At 44.3% G+C, this 13819-nt stretch overlaps 1 protein-coding gene across 1 annotated transcript; it reads left to right on the top strand.

The window, feature by feature from the left end:
- The first annotated feature begins 5 nt into the window (after positions 1 to 5).
- On the top strand, positions 6 to 12870 carry LY6G6F (lymphocyte antigen 6 family member G6F). Its single transcript, XM_060189467.1, has 7 exons — positions 6 to 252; positions 5505 to 5601; positions 6617 to 6946; positions 7029 to 7292; positions 10761 to 10916; positions 11071 to 11137; positions 11273 to 12870. Exons 1-7 carry the CDS (start codon positions 109 to 111, stop codon positions 11295 to 11297), a joined length of 1083 nt encoding a protein of 360 aa, XP_060045450.1. The 5' UTR covers positions 6 to 108; the 3' UTR covers positions 11298 to 12870.
- The last annotated feature ends 949 nt before the right edge of the window (positions 12871 to 13819 follow it).

The following is a 13819-nucleotide window of genomic DNA, read 5'->3' on the forward strand; positions in this document are numbered from 1 at the left end:
GGCCGAGCGGAGACTTTGGTGCGTTTCTTGAGAAGACTTTCTCGAACCGTTGTTCCTACGGAGGCTGCAATGGTCATAAATTAGTTGGAGGCGTTCGGAATAGTTTGAATGTATTGGGAAACTCGACCACAATGGCTAATATTAGGGACACCCGGCCACAACAAAAAAGGGGCAAAGTGTTTAGGAAGTGCTCCGAATATTAAAGAAATGCAAGGTTTTGTGAAGAAAACCATAAAGAAGTTATTGAAAGAGGTAAAGGAAGTCTTGAATAAATGAAGAACTATACCAGCTTGGGGTCAGGTGGTGTCGCACCTGGTTGAGCGCTCATATTACCGTGTGCAAGGACGCGGGTTCAATCCCCTAGTTCCTACCTGGAGAGGGAAGCTTCACTAGTGGTGAAACAGCATTGCAGGTGTCAATCACACTCCCTCCATCTCCCTCTCTCTCTCTTTTAAATATTTATTCCCTTTTGTTGCCCTTATTTTTTTATTGTTGTAGTTATTATTGTTGTTTGTCTTCATTGTTGGGTAGGACAGAGAGAAATGGAGAGAGGAGGGGAAGACAGAGAGGGGGAGAAAGAGACACCTGCAGACCTGCTTCACCGCCTGTGAAGCGACTCCCCTGCAGGTGGGGAGCCGGGGCTCGAACCGGGTTCATTACGCGGGTCCTTGAGCTTCGCGCCATGTGTGCTTAACCCTCTGCGCTACCTCCCGACTCCCCCCATCTCTCTCTTTTTTTTTTTTTTAAATTTTTTATTTAAGAAAGGATTAGTGAACAAAAGCATAAGGTAGGAGGGGTACAACTCCACACAATTCCCATCTCTCTTTTTTAAAACAATTGTTTTCTTTAAAAAACGTGAGCACTGCTCAGCTCTGATTTATGGTGGCGTGGGGGATTGAACCTGGGACACTGGAGCCTCAGGCTTGAGAGTCACTTTTCATAACCATTATGCTATCTACTCCACCCAACAACTTTTAAAATATTTATATATATATATATATGTCTATATATATATATATTTCCCTCTTTTGTTGCCCTTTTTTATTGTTGTTGTAGTTATTATTGTTGTTATTGATGTCGTTGTTAGATAGGTCTGAGAGAAATGGAGAGGAGGGGAAGACACAGAGGGGGAGAGAAAGAGACACCTGCAGACCTGCTTCACTGCCTGTGAAGCGACGGCCCTTCAAGTGGGGAACCGGGGGCTCGAACAGGGATCCTAATGCAGGTCTTTGTGCCTGTCCGTGCGCTTGGCACCACGTGCGATTAACCCGCTGCGCTACCACTACCACCCGACTCCCTTTATCTTTTTTAAAAGTTATATTTATTTATTGGATAGAGACAGCCAGAAATCGAGAGGGAAGGGGGTGATGGAGAGGGAGAGAGACAGAGAGAGAGAGAGAGAGACACCTGCAGCCCTGTTTCACTGCTCCTGAAGTGTCTCCCCTGCAGGTGGGGACCAGGGGTTTGAACCCAGGTCTTTGTGCACTGTAACAGGCACTCAACCAGTTGCGCCACCACCTGGCCCCCCTTTTTTATCTTTTAAAAAATGTTTTATTTATTGATTTATTGGATAGAGACAGAGAGAAATTGAGAGGAAGGGGGAGATAGAGTGGGAGAGACACAGAGAGACACCTACAGCACTGCTTCATCACTTGTGAAGCTTTCCCCCTGCAGGTGGGGACCAGGGCTTTGTCCTTGCACTTTGTAATGTGTCACTCAACCAGGTGTGCCATTGTCTGGCCCCACTCTCAATCTCTCTCTATCTGCTAATCTCTCTTAATTGCTGTCTCTATCCAATGTGGTGAGTAAATACACAAACACACACCCCACAATAAAAATGAAAACTACACTGTCTTCAGGAATAGGAAGACTTAGTGGTGAGATTTTTTTTTTTTTTTTTTGGTTTAAAAGCTCACTCGGTTGTAAACCTTACAGGAAGCTTTAGGTTCTAGCACCAGCACCATGTGGAAACATCAAAGACAGCACCAGGAGAATAACCTGGAGTATAGTATCTTTCCTTCAAATGAGAAGGATATATGTGGTCCGGGAGGTGGCACAGTGGATAAAGCACTGGATTCTCAACCATGAAGTCCCAAGTACACTCCCTGGCAGCACATGTACCAAAGTGATGTCTGGTTCTGTCTCTCTCTTCATCTATCTTTCTTGTGAATAAATAAATTATTTAAAAAAAAAAAAGGATGTGGTCTGGGAGGTGGCGCAGTGGTAAAGCTTTGGACTCTCAAGCATGAGGTCCCAAGTTTGATCCCTGGCAGCACATGTGCCGGAGTGATGTCTGGTTCTTTCTCTCTCCTCTTATCTTTCTCATAAATAAATAAAATCTTAAAAAAAAAGAAAGAATACTAGTAAAGAAAAAGCAAAAAACAAGCCGGAGGAGTCTCTCAGTAGTGGTATGTATCCAGTGTGCAAGAAGTTCTGGGTTCCTGGGACCAGAGAAAATAGCATAATGGTTTAGGCAACAATGCTTGAGGCGTGGAGGTCCCAGGTTCAATCCCCAATACCATCAAAAGCCAGAGCTGAGCAGTACTCTGGTAAAAACAAAATAAAATAATAAATCCTAGGTTACTTCCCATGCATTAAAAAAATGAAGGAGCCAGGTGGTGGCTGACACTGTTGAACATACATGTTACCATGCACAGGGACCAAAGTTGAAGCTCCCAGTGCCCACTTGCAGGAGAGAAGCTTTACAAACTGTGGAGCAGCACTGCAGGTGCCTTTCACTCTCTCTCTATCCCTGTCCTTCTCAATTTCTTTGTCTCTCTTTTTTAAAATGATCTTTATTTGTTAGATAGAGACAGCCAGAAATCGAGAGGGGAGGGGGAGATAGGGAGAGAAAAAGAGAGTCACTTGCAGCTCTGCTTCACCACTCATAAAGCTTCCCCCCTGCAAGTGGGGACTGAGGGCTCAAACCTGGGTCCTTGTGTACTATAACATGTATGCTCAACCAGGTAGCTACCACCTGCCCCCCCCCATCTCTGTCTCTATCCAAGTAGTAGGTCATTTTTTAAAACATTTTTGAGGGGGTTGGGCAGTAGTGCAGTGGGTTAAGGGCACATGGCGCGAAGCACAAGGACTGGCTCAGGGATCCCGGTTCGAGCCCCTGGCTCCCCACCTGCAGGGAGCTCACTTCACAAACCTTCTCTGTCTTCCCCTCCTCTCTCCATTTCTCTCTGTCCTATCAAACAACAATGACAGCAACAATGATGATGACGATAAACAATAAGGGCAACAAAAGGGAAAAATAGCCTTCAGGAGCAGTAGATTCCTAGTGAAGGCACTGAGCCCCTGGAGGCAAAAAACAAAAACAAAACAAAACAAAACAAAAAGTCAGTCTTCTTTAAGTATTTATTTATTATTGGATAGAGACAGAGAGAAATAGAGGAGAGAGGAGATACAGAGAAGGAAAGAGATGGAGAGACACCTACAGCCCTGCTTCACCACTTGTGAAGCTTTCCCCCTACAGGTGGGGACCAGGGGCTTGAACCTGTGACCTTGCACGTTGTAATGTGTGCGCTTAACCAGGTGTGGACACTACCTGGTCCCAATTTTTTAATAGTGAAATAATGGTAAAAAGAAAAAGTATGAGTGGACTGGGTAGTGATGCACCTAACAGAGTGCAAGGACCCAGGGTCAAGTGCTTAGTCCTAATCTGCAGGGAGGAAGGCTTTAGGAGTCGTGAAGCAGTGCTGCAGGTCTCTCTCTTTTTCTATGGAACCAGGCGGTGGTGCAACCAGTCACATGCATGTTACCAAGCATAAGAACCCAGGTTCAAGGCTCAGGTGCTCACTTTACCAACAGACAGGAAGCTTCACACACGATGAAACAGTGCTGCAGGTGCCTCCCTCCCTCTCTATGTCTTCTCCCCCTCTCATTGGCTCTCTGTCCTATCAAATTAATAAATACTTAAAAAAAAAAGGAAAAGGAAAAGATGAGTTACTGTTAAACATAGACAAAGATCCGAAGCATAGTGTTGAGCGAAAAAAAGAAAACCACAGAAGTTCGTGTATAACATAATACCACTGTATAAAATGAAAGAAAATTGCATAGCCTGGAAATTAGTAAGACCTTGACTCTCAAGCATGAAGTCCTGAGTTTGATCCCCCACATCACATGTCCTAAAGTGATACTCTAGACCTCGTTCTCATAAATGAATGAATACTTTAAGGCTTCTTTTTAAATTTTTTTTTTTGCCTTTAGGGTTATTACTGGGGTTCAGTGACTGCACTATGAATCCACTGCTCCTGGAGGCCATATTTTCTGATTTTTGTTGCCCTTGTTGTTGTTGTTGTTGGATGGAACAGAGAAATCTAGAGAGGAGGGGAAGACAGAGAGGGGGAGAGAAAGATAGACACCTGCAGACCTGCTTCACTGCCTGCAGGGGTAAAGCTTCACAAGTGGCGAAGCAGGTGTCTCTCTTTATCTCCCTCTCTCCCTCTCTCCCTCTCTCCCCCCCCTCCCTTAATTTCTCTCTTCAGATGTGGACCAGGGGCTTGAAACTGGGTTCTTGCACATCGCAACATGTGTGCTTAACCAGCTGTACCACTCCCCAGCCCCTAATATATATATATATATATTTCACATGAGATAGTTTTACATGAGACACAAGAAGAAAGGGAAAGGCCAGAGCACCACTCTGACACATGCAACATCAGGGATGGAACTGAGAGCTGTAGACATGCAAGTCCTATGCTCTACCAGTTTGAGTTGTTTCCCTGGCTGCTTGAGCAGTAACTTAATACACTCATCAGGAGCTCAGGAGATAGCTACTGTGGTGTGCCAGGAAGCCACAGGGAAAGTTATTCTTTTTATATATATTTAATTATTTATTTCCCCTTTTTGTTGCTCTTGTTGTTTTTTATTGTCATTGTAGTTATTAGTGTCATTGTTGTTGGATAGGACAGAGAGAAATGGAGAGAGGAGGGGAAGACAGAGAGGAGGAGAGAAAGAGAGACACACCTGCAAACCTGCTTCATTACCTGTGAGGCAACTCCCTTGCAGGTGGGGAGCCGGGGGCTCGAACTGGAATCCTTAAGCTGGTCCTTGTGCTTCGCACCACGTGCGTTTAACTCGCTGCGCTACCGCCAGACTCCTGAGGGAAAGTTACTCTAAATCATTTATAGTGTTAACTGGTATGCACTCTTGTATTAGGGTCTGTGGAGATCAACGTAAAGACTCAACTTCTGTATTTCTTAGGGATAGAGGAGAGGACACAGAATGTTCTTCCAGATCAGCAGCAGGTGGACAGACATCCCTTTTGCAAAAACTTCTCAACATTGAGAGTCTGAACTCTGTCTTTCTGCTGATGTGGAACAGTGAGGAAATCATCTACAGAGTCTCTTCCTTCTTAGGACAGAAGGATGGTGACCACTTTTCTCCAGTAGCCATGCAGCTGGGCTTTATCTCCCCAGCATTCCCATCCTCTCCAGAGGTCCATGTCACTCTAGACTAGGGAGTGTGGTCCTTTATCTAGGCTGTTTTCTCCCCAGGGATACCAGATTCTGTGCAAGAGAACTTGGCAGGCTCTCCCCATGGCAGTCTTATTCTTCCTCCTGTTCTTATGTGGGCCTCTCCTGTCTACTGCAGGTAAGGATCAGAAGTTGGGAAATTCTCTGACTATTGACCACACATGGAGGGGGAGGGAGAATGGACCTGCTATTGCTTCTCCTTAGGGACCTGGGCAAAAAGACTGACTCCAGGAGATAGATTTAGCCCAACCAGTCTACCCGGCTGTGAAACTGATGAAGACTCAAAGACTATAAGGGTACAGGTCATGTACACTTTCCTTTAGAAAATAAGAACAGAGGTATTTGACAGTGGCACATCTGGTAAAGTGCATGTGCTACTATACACAAGGACCTGAGTTCAAGCCCTTGTTCCCCACCTACAAGGAAGAAGCTTCACAAGCAGTGGAGCAGTGCTACAGGTGTCTACCTTTTTCCCCGTCTGTTTCTCTCTCTGTCAGAAAAAGAAAGGGAAAGGAGATAAAAGGGGCTCCAGGAGGAGAGAGAGAGAGAGAGAGAGAGAGAGAGAGAGAGATGGAGAGAAAGAAAAAGAAAGAAAAATTAGGATGGGGAAGATAGCACAATGATTATGCAAAAGACTTTCATGCCTGAGGCTCCAAAGTCCCAGGTTCAATGATCCACACCACCATAAGCCAGAGCTGAGCAATACTCTGATCTCTCTGTCTCTCACTAAGAATAAGACAAACAGTACATATTTTAAATACATATACATATATATTAAGAAGAAAGAAAAAAAGAATGAACAAATAAATTTTTCCATGAAAGAAGAAATAGGAGGAGGAGATATGGGCATCATCAATGATTCAACTTGTTCCCTCTTGTCCTTAAATTTCCTTACTCAGCTAGAGAGAAAAAGAGAAAGAGAGAGAGAGAGAGAGAGAGAGAGAGAGAAAGAGAAGGGGTGTCTCTACCCTCTTCTTTCCATTTACACTGTTTGATGGGCACATAAGAACCATGCTCACAGCCAGGTCAGTCAGTGCTGGGGAACCTCAGAGGGGAGGAAGCCAAGGGCCAGAGGATGAGGTGGGTATTGTAGAGCTACTAAAGACCTGGTGTCACTAAAGCTTTCCCCACAGATAATATTCAGGCCATCTACGTGGCCCTGGGGGAGGCAGTGGAGCTGCCGTGTCCCTCACCCTCTCTGCTACGTGGCGATGAGCTCCTGTCCTGGTTCCGTAGCCCTGCAGCAAGCTCCTCCACTGTCCTGGTGACCCAAGTCCAAGTGACCAGGTCAGGCCCAGACCCTGGGAAGCTTGGCAAGGAATCCAGGCTCAAACTTCTTGGAAACTACTCTCTGTGGCTGGAAGGATCCAAGGAAGGAGATGCTGGGAGATACTGGTGTGTTGTATTGGGTCAGTTCTACAAGTACCAGAACTGGAGAGTGTATGATGTTGCTGTGCTCAAAGGTGAGTTGGGACATTCAAACCAGGGAGCCCTGGAGGGGGGCCAAAGAAATGCAAAGAAACGAGAGGTCCCTCTCCCCCACAGGATCCCAGTTATCTGCAAGAACTGCAGACGGATCCACTTGTTCTGTCCTCTTGTGCTCTGTGGTTCCGGCCAAGCCCCTGAACTCTGTGACCTGGTTGGAAGGGAAAGGACTTGTAAGAGGTCATCCACAGTTCTTCTGGAACAATGACGCTGCCCTGCTCTTGGCGTGTTCTGGTGATGGACTTCCAGAGCCCAAAGGCCGCAAACCAAGAATCATCCGTTGTCTTGTGTCTGAGAACAAAGGGGTGAGCTTTAGCCTGGCAGGTAAGCTGAGTGAGGATATAGGAAAGAAAATTCCCTCTAGTACTTATTACATCTGCTGCTTAGGCAAGCAGGCAAATCTATTATTGACTGAGTTAGAAGGAGTGATTTCAGGAGTCGGGCAGTAGTGGCAGGTGGCGCAAAGCGCAAGGATTGGCGTAAAGATCCCAGTTCCAGCTCCCAGTTCCCCACCTGCAGGAGTTGCTTCTCAGGCAGTGAAGCAGGTCTGTAGGTGTCTGTCTGTCTCTCCTCCTCTCTGTCTTCCCCTCCTCTCTCCATTTCTCTCTGTCCTATCCAACAACGACATCAACAACAATAAAAAAATAAGGGCAACAAAAGGGAATAAATAAATAATTTTTTTTTTTTTTTAAAAAAAGGAGTGATTTCTGGTGGAGCAGGCCACTATCTATAGGAGGAGGTCTTTCTCCTCATTGACTGAATTTGTAAGTGAGAAGAGAGTTGGTTAAGTCTTATTTCTGATGAGATAAGTCATTAGTCAAAAGGAAAAGGATTCGGGGCCAAGCGGTGGCACACCTGGTTAAGCACACACATACACTAGGTACACAAGGACCCTGGTTCAAGCCCCTGGTCCCCCCCTGCAGGGGGAAAGCTTCATCAGTGGTGAAGCAGGGCTGCAGGTGTCTCTTTGTCTCTCTCCCTCTCTATGTCCCCCTCCCCTCTCAATTTCTCTCTGTCTCTATCCAATAATAAATAAATAAATAAAAAGAGAAGGATTCTAATGGAATATATATTTGTTTAGAAATATAAGGGTCAGTGATTTTTGTAGTATCTTAGGGAGGGAGAAAAAAATCAGGATAATTTTGGGAGAGTTGTCTTGAAACACACACATATGTATATATGTACTAATGGCACATTGATATTGAAGAAAGAGTAGAAAAAAGTCTTTTTTTTTCTCTTTCAATTTTAAAATGCAAGACAGTGGGTTGATAACATAATGGTTATGCAAAGACTCTCATGTGAGAGGCTCCAAAGACCCATGTACAATCTTTCACACTACTATAAGCCAGAGCTGAGCACTGCTCTGGTAAAAATAAATAAGTAAATAGGGTGAAGGGTAGATAGCATAATGGTTATGCAAACAGACTCTCATGCCTGAAGGTTTGAAGTCCCAGGTTCAATCCCCGCACCACCATAAGCCAGAGCTGAACAGTGCTCTGGTAAAATAAATAAATAAATAAATAAATAAATAAATATGGTCTGGGGGGTGGTGCAGTGGTAAGGCTTTGGACTCTCAATCATGAGGTCCTGAGTTCGATCCCCGGCAGCACATGTGCCAGAGTGGTGTCTGGTTCTTTCTCTCTCCTCCTTTCTTTCTCATAAATAAATAAAATATTTAAATAAATAAATTTAAAAAATAAATAAGTAAATAATAATGATGAATAAAATAAAATAAACTCAGTATATGTTCTGGGGAGATAGTACAGCAGTAGAACAAACAACTTGTAAGCATAAAGTTCTCAGTTTGATCCACAGGACCCCATAGACCAGAGTGATGCTCCAGCTTTCTCTCTTTTTTTCTTTCTTCTTCTTCCCCCCCCTTTTGTTGCCCTTGTTGTTTTATTGTTGTTTGTAGTTATTATTATTGTTATTATTGGATAGGACAGAGAGAAATGGAGAGAGGAGGGGAAGACAGAGAGGGGGAGAGAAAGATAGACACCTGCAGACCTGCTTCATCGCCTGTGAAGGGACTCTCCTGTAGGTGGGGAGCCGGGGGCTTGAACTGGGATCCTTACACAGGTACTTATGCTTGGCGCCATGTGCGCTTAACCCACTGTTCTACCACCTGAACCTCGGCTTTCTCTCTTTCATTAATGAGCAAGTAAATTTAATTTTTAAAATTCTTTATAGAGCTGATTAAATAGCTTACTTACTTGGGTAGTATACTGCTTTGCTATGTGCACAACTCAGGTTCAAACATGGCCCCTACCTCACTGAAGGAAATATTTGGTACTGTAGTTTCTTTCCCTTTATGTTTCTGATTCTTTGTTTCACTTTTTTATTTATTATTACCATCAGGGTTACCACTGGGGCTTGGTGCCAGCCTATGAATCCATTGCTCCCAGTGGCCATTTTGTCCTTTTTTTCTTCTAATTTATTTTATTTTATTAATTTTTTTACTTTTCAATCTTTTTTTCAATATTTATTTATTTCCTTTTTGTTGCCCTTGTTGTTGTAGTTATTATTGTTATTGATGTCATCATTGTTAGATAGGACAGAGAGAAATGGAAAGAGGAGGGGAAGGCAGAGAGGGGGAGAGAAAAATAGACACCTGCAGACCTGCTTCACCGCTTGTGAAGCGACTCCCCTGCAGGTGGGGAGCCGGGGGGGTCCTAATTTTTTTTTAAGTAGGACAGAAAGAAACAGAGAGGAGGTGGGGAATGGGGGTGGGGGGGGGCCTCGAACCTGGGTCCTTGTGCTTGGTAATATGTGCGCTTAAATGGGTGCACCATAGCCCGACCCCCTGTCTCTTCCTTTCTTCCTTCCTTCCTTCCTTCCTTCCTTTCTTTCTTTCTTTCTTTCTTTCTCTCTTTCTTTTAATATATTTATTTATTTATTACTGGATAGAGACAGAGAAATTGAGGGGGATAGAGAAAGGGAGAGACACATACAGCACTGCTTCACCACTTATGAAACTTTTCCCCTGCCAGTGGGGACCAAGGGCTTGAGTCTGAGTTCTTTTGCATTATAATGTGCACATTTAACTGGATGCACCACCACCTGCCCTCACTCTTTTCAATCTGAAAAAGTCAGCTTGAAGTGATAAAGTTCTGGTGATGAAAAAAAAAAATCCCTTTAGTGGTATATGAAATAGTTCAACTGGTACAGTAGAGTATAACATTTGGATGTCTGAGGCTCTCAATTCAGTCCTGGTGCTATATGTACTGGAGTGGTGCTCTGATCCCTGCTTACCCCCTTTCCCCCCCTGCATATTAAATCAATTTATTCGTAACCCTCTATAAAGAAAAATAATGTTGGATACAGATAAACCCGTTTCCAAGGCAGGAGGCAGAAATGAGGTGCAAGTGACCATTAATTTGGTAAGCATAAGGCAATGGGTGATCCATGACAAGGCTTTATTTTTCACTACATCTTTAGTACCTAATGTGGCAGACATAAGTGTGAATGCTTATGGAGTGCATGAATAAAGAGAAGATACTTAATGTTTATTGGAAGCATGGATTAATATAAAGGATAGGAAGAAAAAGAATTATAATGACTAAATCCATAGTTAGTTGTCCATGGGTGGATATGGGGCAATTTGCCATTTCCTTTTGATATTGGTTTATGGAGCCAGGGTGAAAAATCTGAGAAATCAAGTGGATTTTGGTGGATATTGGAAGCCAAGAGGAACACACAAGACTGGAGAGAAAGTCGTTCTTTGCAGTTACTAGGACAAGCTCTCCCCATAACTATCTGCCTTTTCATTCCTCTTCTCTTACCCTACCACAGCCTCCATGGATGCCTCCCCTGCCCTCTGTGCCCCATCCATGGGTTGGGATGTATCTTGGATCCTGATGCTGCTACTTATAGCAGGCCAAGGGTTAATCATCCTGACTCTAGGCATCATACTCTGGAGACAGAGGACCCAGACGGCTCAGTGCCAAGGTGCGTCCCTCCCTCACAGAATACAGTATGTGGGTACAAAAAAAGGATTTGGTTCACCCTCCTCACCTTTTTACTCTGTCTTCTCTAGGGGAGGATGGTGCAAGGAATATAGTTTTGAGTTATCTGCTATACCCATATTACTCCCTCTTTGCAGATCTTTCCATTCCCCAGTTTAAACCTGAAATCCAGGTCTACGAGAACATTCATTTGGCCTGTCTCAGGTGAGGAAAATTAGGGAGCAGTCACTTAAATCCCACAGGGGGTTGGGATTGGTATGGAGATTGGGGTGCTGGTTCCTAAAGAGTGAAACTATGGAAGTATCTTTAATCTGTCTTTCTGCTTCCAAAAACCCACAGACCACCTGCCTTCAGAACCAGGTGATCGCTGTGACAGCTCCTACTGAGAAGTGTGACCTGCCTGCTATCTTCCTAACCAGCTGGCACATGGCAGAGTCCCTGAAAACCTTGGCAAGGGGGAGGAACTGAGAGTGCTGCTTCAGAGTCCAGCTGGCTCCACCAGCCAAAGTGCGTGTGTGTGTGTGTATGAGGGGAGGGGAGTGGGGGGAATGAAGGGAAAGAGAAGCCTTATTCCATAATGTAACCTATAAAAAGGTGTGGGGCCAAGGCAGCGGGGGTGGCAGGGTGGCGGGGTTAGATAGCGTAATGGTTATGCAAAGAAACTCATGCCTGAGGCTCCAAGTACCCAGATTCAATCTCCCGTACCACTCTAAACTAGAGCTGAGCAGTGCTCTGGTTAAACCCCATTGTTAGGATTTGCTACAACAAATTTTCAAAATTAACCCAGTTGCCAAATAATTTGGTTATAGCTATAATTATCTATTGCCTTCTTAAACACTTAGACCTTCCCCATTCTCTACAAAACCCATATTACTGCCAGTCCTGAAATGTCTACGGTGGGGTTCACTTTCCTGCATGCTTCTCCCAGTTCATATCAACTGATACTGCATTTGCTGATCCCAACCCAGTCAATGCAACCAGTACCACCTTGGCATGTTTCACTTTGGACTGCATCCAGAGACCTCAGGCGTGGAATATTAACTCTTCAGCTTCATTACTCTGGTGAGGCCTTTCCTAGCCCATAGGACTCCTTAATTCCATTAAGTAACTACAAACCTCAAAACAAACCTCAAAACCTAGATATAGATCAGGGCATGAGATAGGGCATATGTACATGTATCCATAAGTTAGGAGAAAACGTATACCTTAAAGCAAAAGTGCACAATAGTTTGCAGTGAGTCAAGCAAGCAGAAAGGCTTAAAAAAGACATCATAACTTAAAAAATTCATGTTAAGTGAAATAAGTCAAAAACAGAAGGATGACTATGGGATGATCTCACTCTCAGGTAGAAGTTGAAAAACAAGAGGGTCTGGTGGTAGCGCAGTGGGTTAAGTGCGCGTGGCACAAAGCGCAAGGACCGGCATAAGGATACCGGTTCAGCCCTGGCTCCCCAACTGCAGGGGAGTTGCTTCACAGGCAGTGAAGCAGGTCTGCAGGTGTCTATCTTTCTCTCCCCCTCTATGTCTTCCCCTCCTCTCTCGATTTCTCTCTGTCCTATCCAACAACGAATGACATCAACAACAACAACAATAATAACCACAACAAGGCTACAACAACAAGGGCAACAAAAGGGGGAAAAAGGTGGCCTCCAGGAGCAGTGGATTCGTGGTGTAGGCACTGAGCCCCAGCAATAAGCCTGAAGGCAAAAAAAAAAAAAAAAAGAAGTTGAAAAGCAAGATCAGAAGAGAAAACAAGTAGAACCTGAACTGTTTGCATATTGCACTAAAGTAAAAGACTCTGGGGTGGGTGGGTGAGGAGAATACAGGTCTAAGAAGGATAACAGAGGACCTAGTGGGGGTTGTATTGTTATATGGAAAACTGAGAAATGTTATGCATGTACAAACTATTGTATTTACTGTTGAATGTAAAACATTAATTCCCCAATAAAGAAATTAAAAAAAAGACACCATAAAGTACCTAAGTTTCTACTTAGACCTAGATTCCCTCCTCACCTACCTCCTATTGCACATCCCTTAATAACTCCAAAGCTAACCTTGCCAGACAAAGCAAGGACTACAAAAGCTGAATAAGGGCAAGAGATTGGCATACTTTAATGATGACTCTTTAGTCTATACCAGGCCACCCTAACACCTGGGGCCCTTGTCAGGGAGTTCTGGGATTTCCACACAGATATGATGGGCTTAAACCTCTAACAGATCCCTCTCACCACTGTCACTGGTCATCTCCATCAGGAACATAATGGACCCCTCTGTGGGCCCCTATAGGACCTTGCTGTTAATGTGGATCAACAATTGTAGGGAGTGTTCCATTCTCTGAAGGGAAGTTGGACAACATACTCTACCTATCACCTGACGATGAGGGGTTCTGAAATTAGTCAGACTGGAATGTGCCTAGCAGTGACCACAGGATGCCAGCTCAAATCTACAGGGATGCAGAGGTTACATAGGCTCCTATGCTGAACATGGGCCCTAGACCAAATCAGTAGGGTTTACAGTTAATAATATTTGTATACTTTTCCCATAATTGGAAGATACTCTCTTCCCTGATCCAGCTTTCTAGTCCTTTTTCCAACAATGATACCATCTCCCCAGAAAACAGCTTAGGTCACCTGCATATTAGATGTCAAGCTCAGGCAAAAACTAGTAGGGTCCTGGGCCCCCCATTGGAATATAACTAAAATAGACCTACTAGCTTTTCCCAGAACGGAGACACCAAATCTTCATCTGCAATATTCTTGTCTTTAGGTTCATGATTAGCAATGTGTTCTGCTTTATATCTTAACTCTTTTTCAGCCACCAGGTTCCAGATGCTATCATGATGCCAACCTGACTTCCCTGGACATACGACCCCACCAATGAGTCCTGG

This window comes from Erinaceus europaeus, chromosome 4 (genome assembly GCF_950295315.1).
Source record: "Erinaceus europaeus chromosome 4, mEriEur2.1, whole genome shotgun sequence".
Taxonomy (NCBI): Eukaryota; Metazoa; Chordata; class Mammalia; order Eulipotyphla; family Erinaceidae; genus Erinaceus; species Erinaceus europaeus.

What these genes read in the sequence shown, in the direction of transcription:
- LY6G6F (XM_060189467.1), top strand. Translation starts at nt 109, where the DNA reads ATGTATTGGGAAACTCGACCACAATGGCTAATATTAGGGACACCCGGC. An exon ending in GGTGAGCTTTAGCCTGGCAG is followed by an intron (nt 7,293 to 10,760) that starts GTAAGCTGAGTG and finishes ACCCTACCACAG; the next exon opens with CCTCCATGGATGCCTCCCCT. An exon ending in ATTCATTTGGCCTGTCTCAG is followed by an intron (nt 11,138 to 11,272) that starts GTGAGGAAAATT and finishes AAAAACCCACAG; the next exon opens with ACCACCTGCCTTCAGAACCA.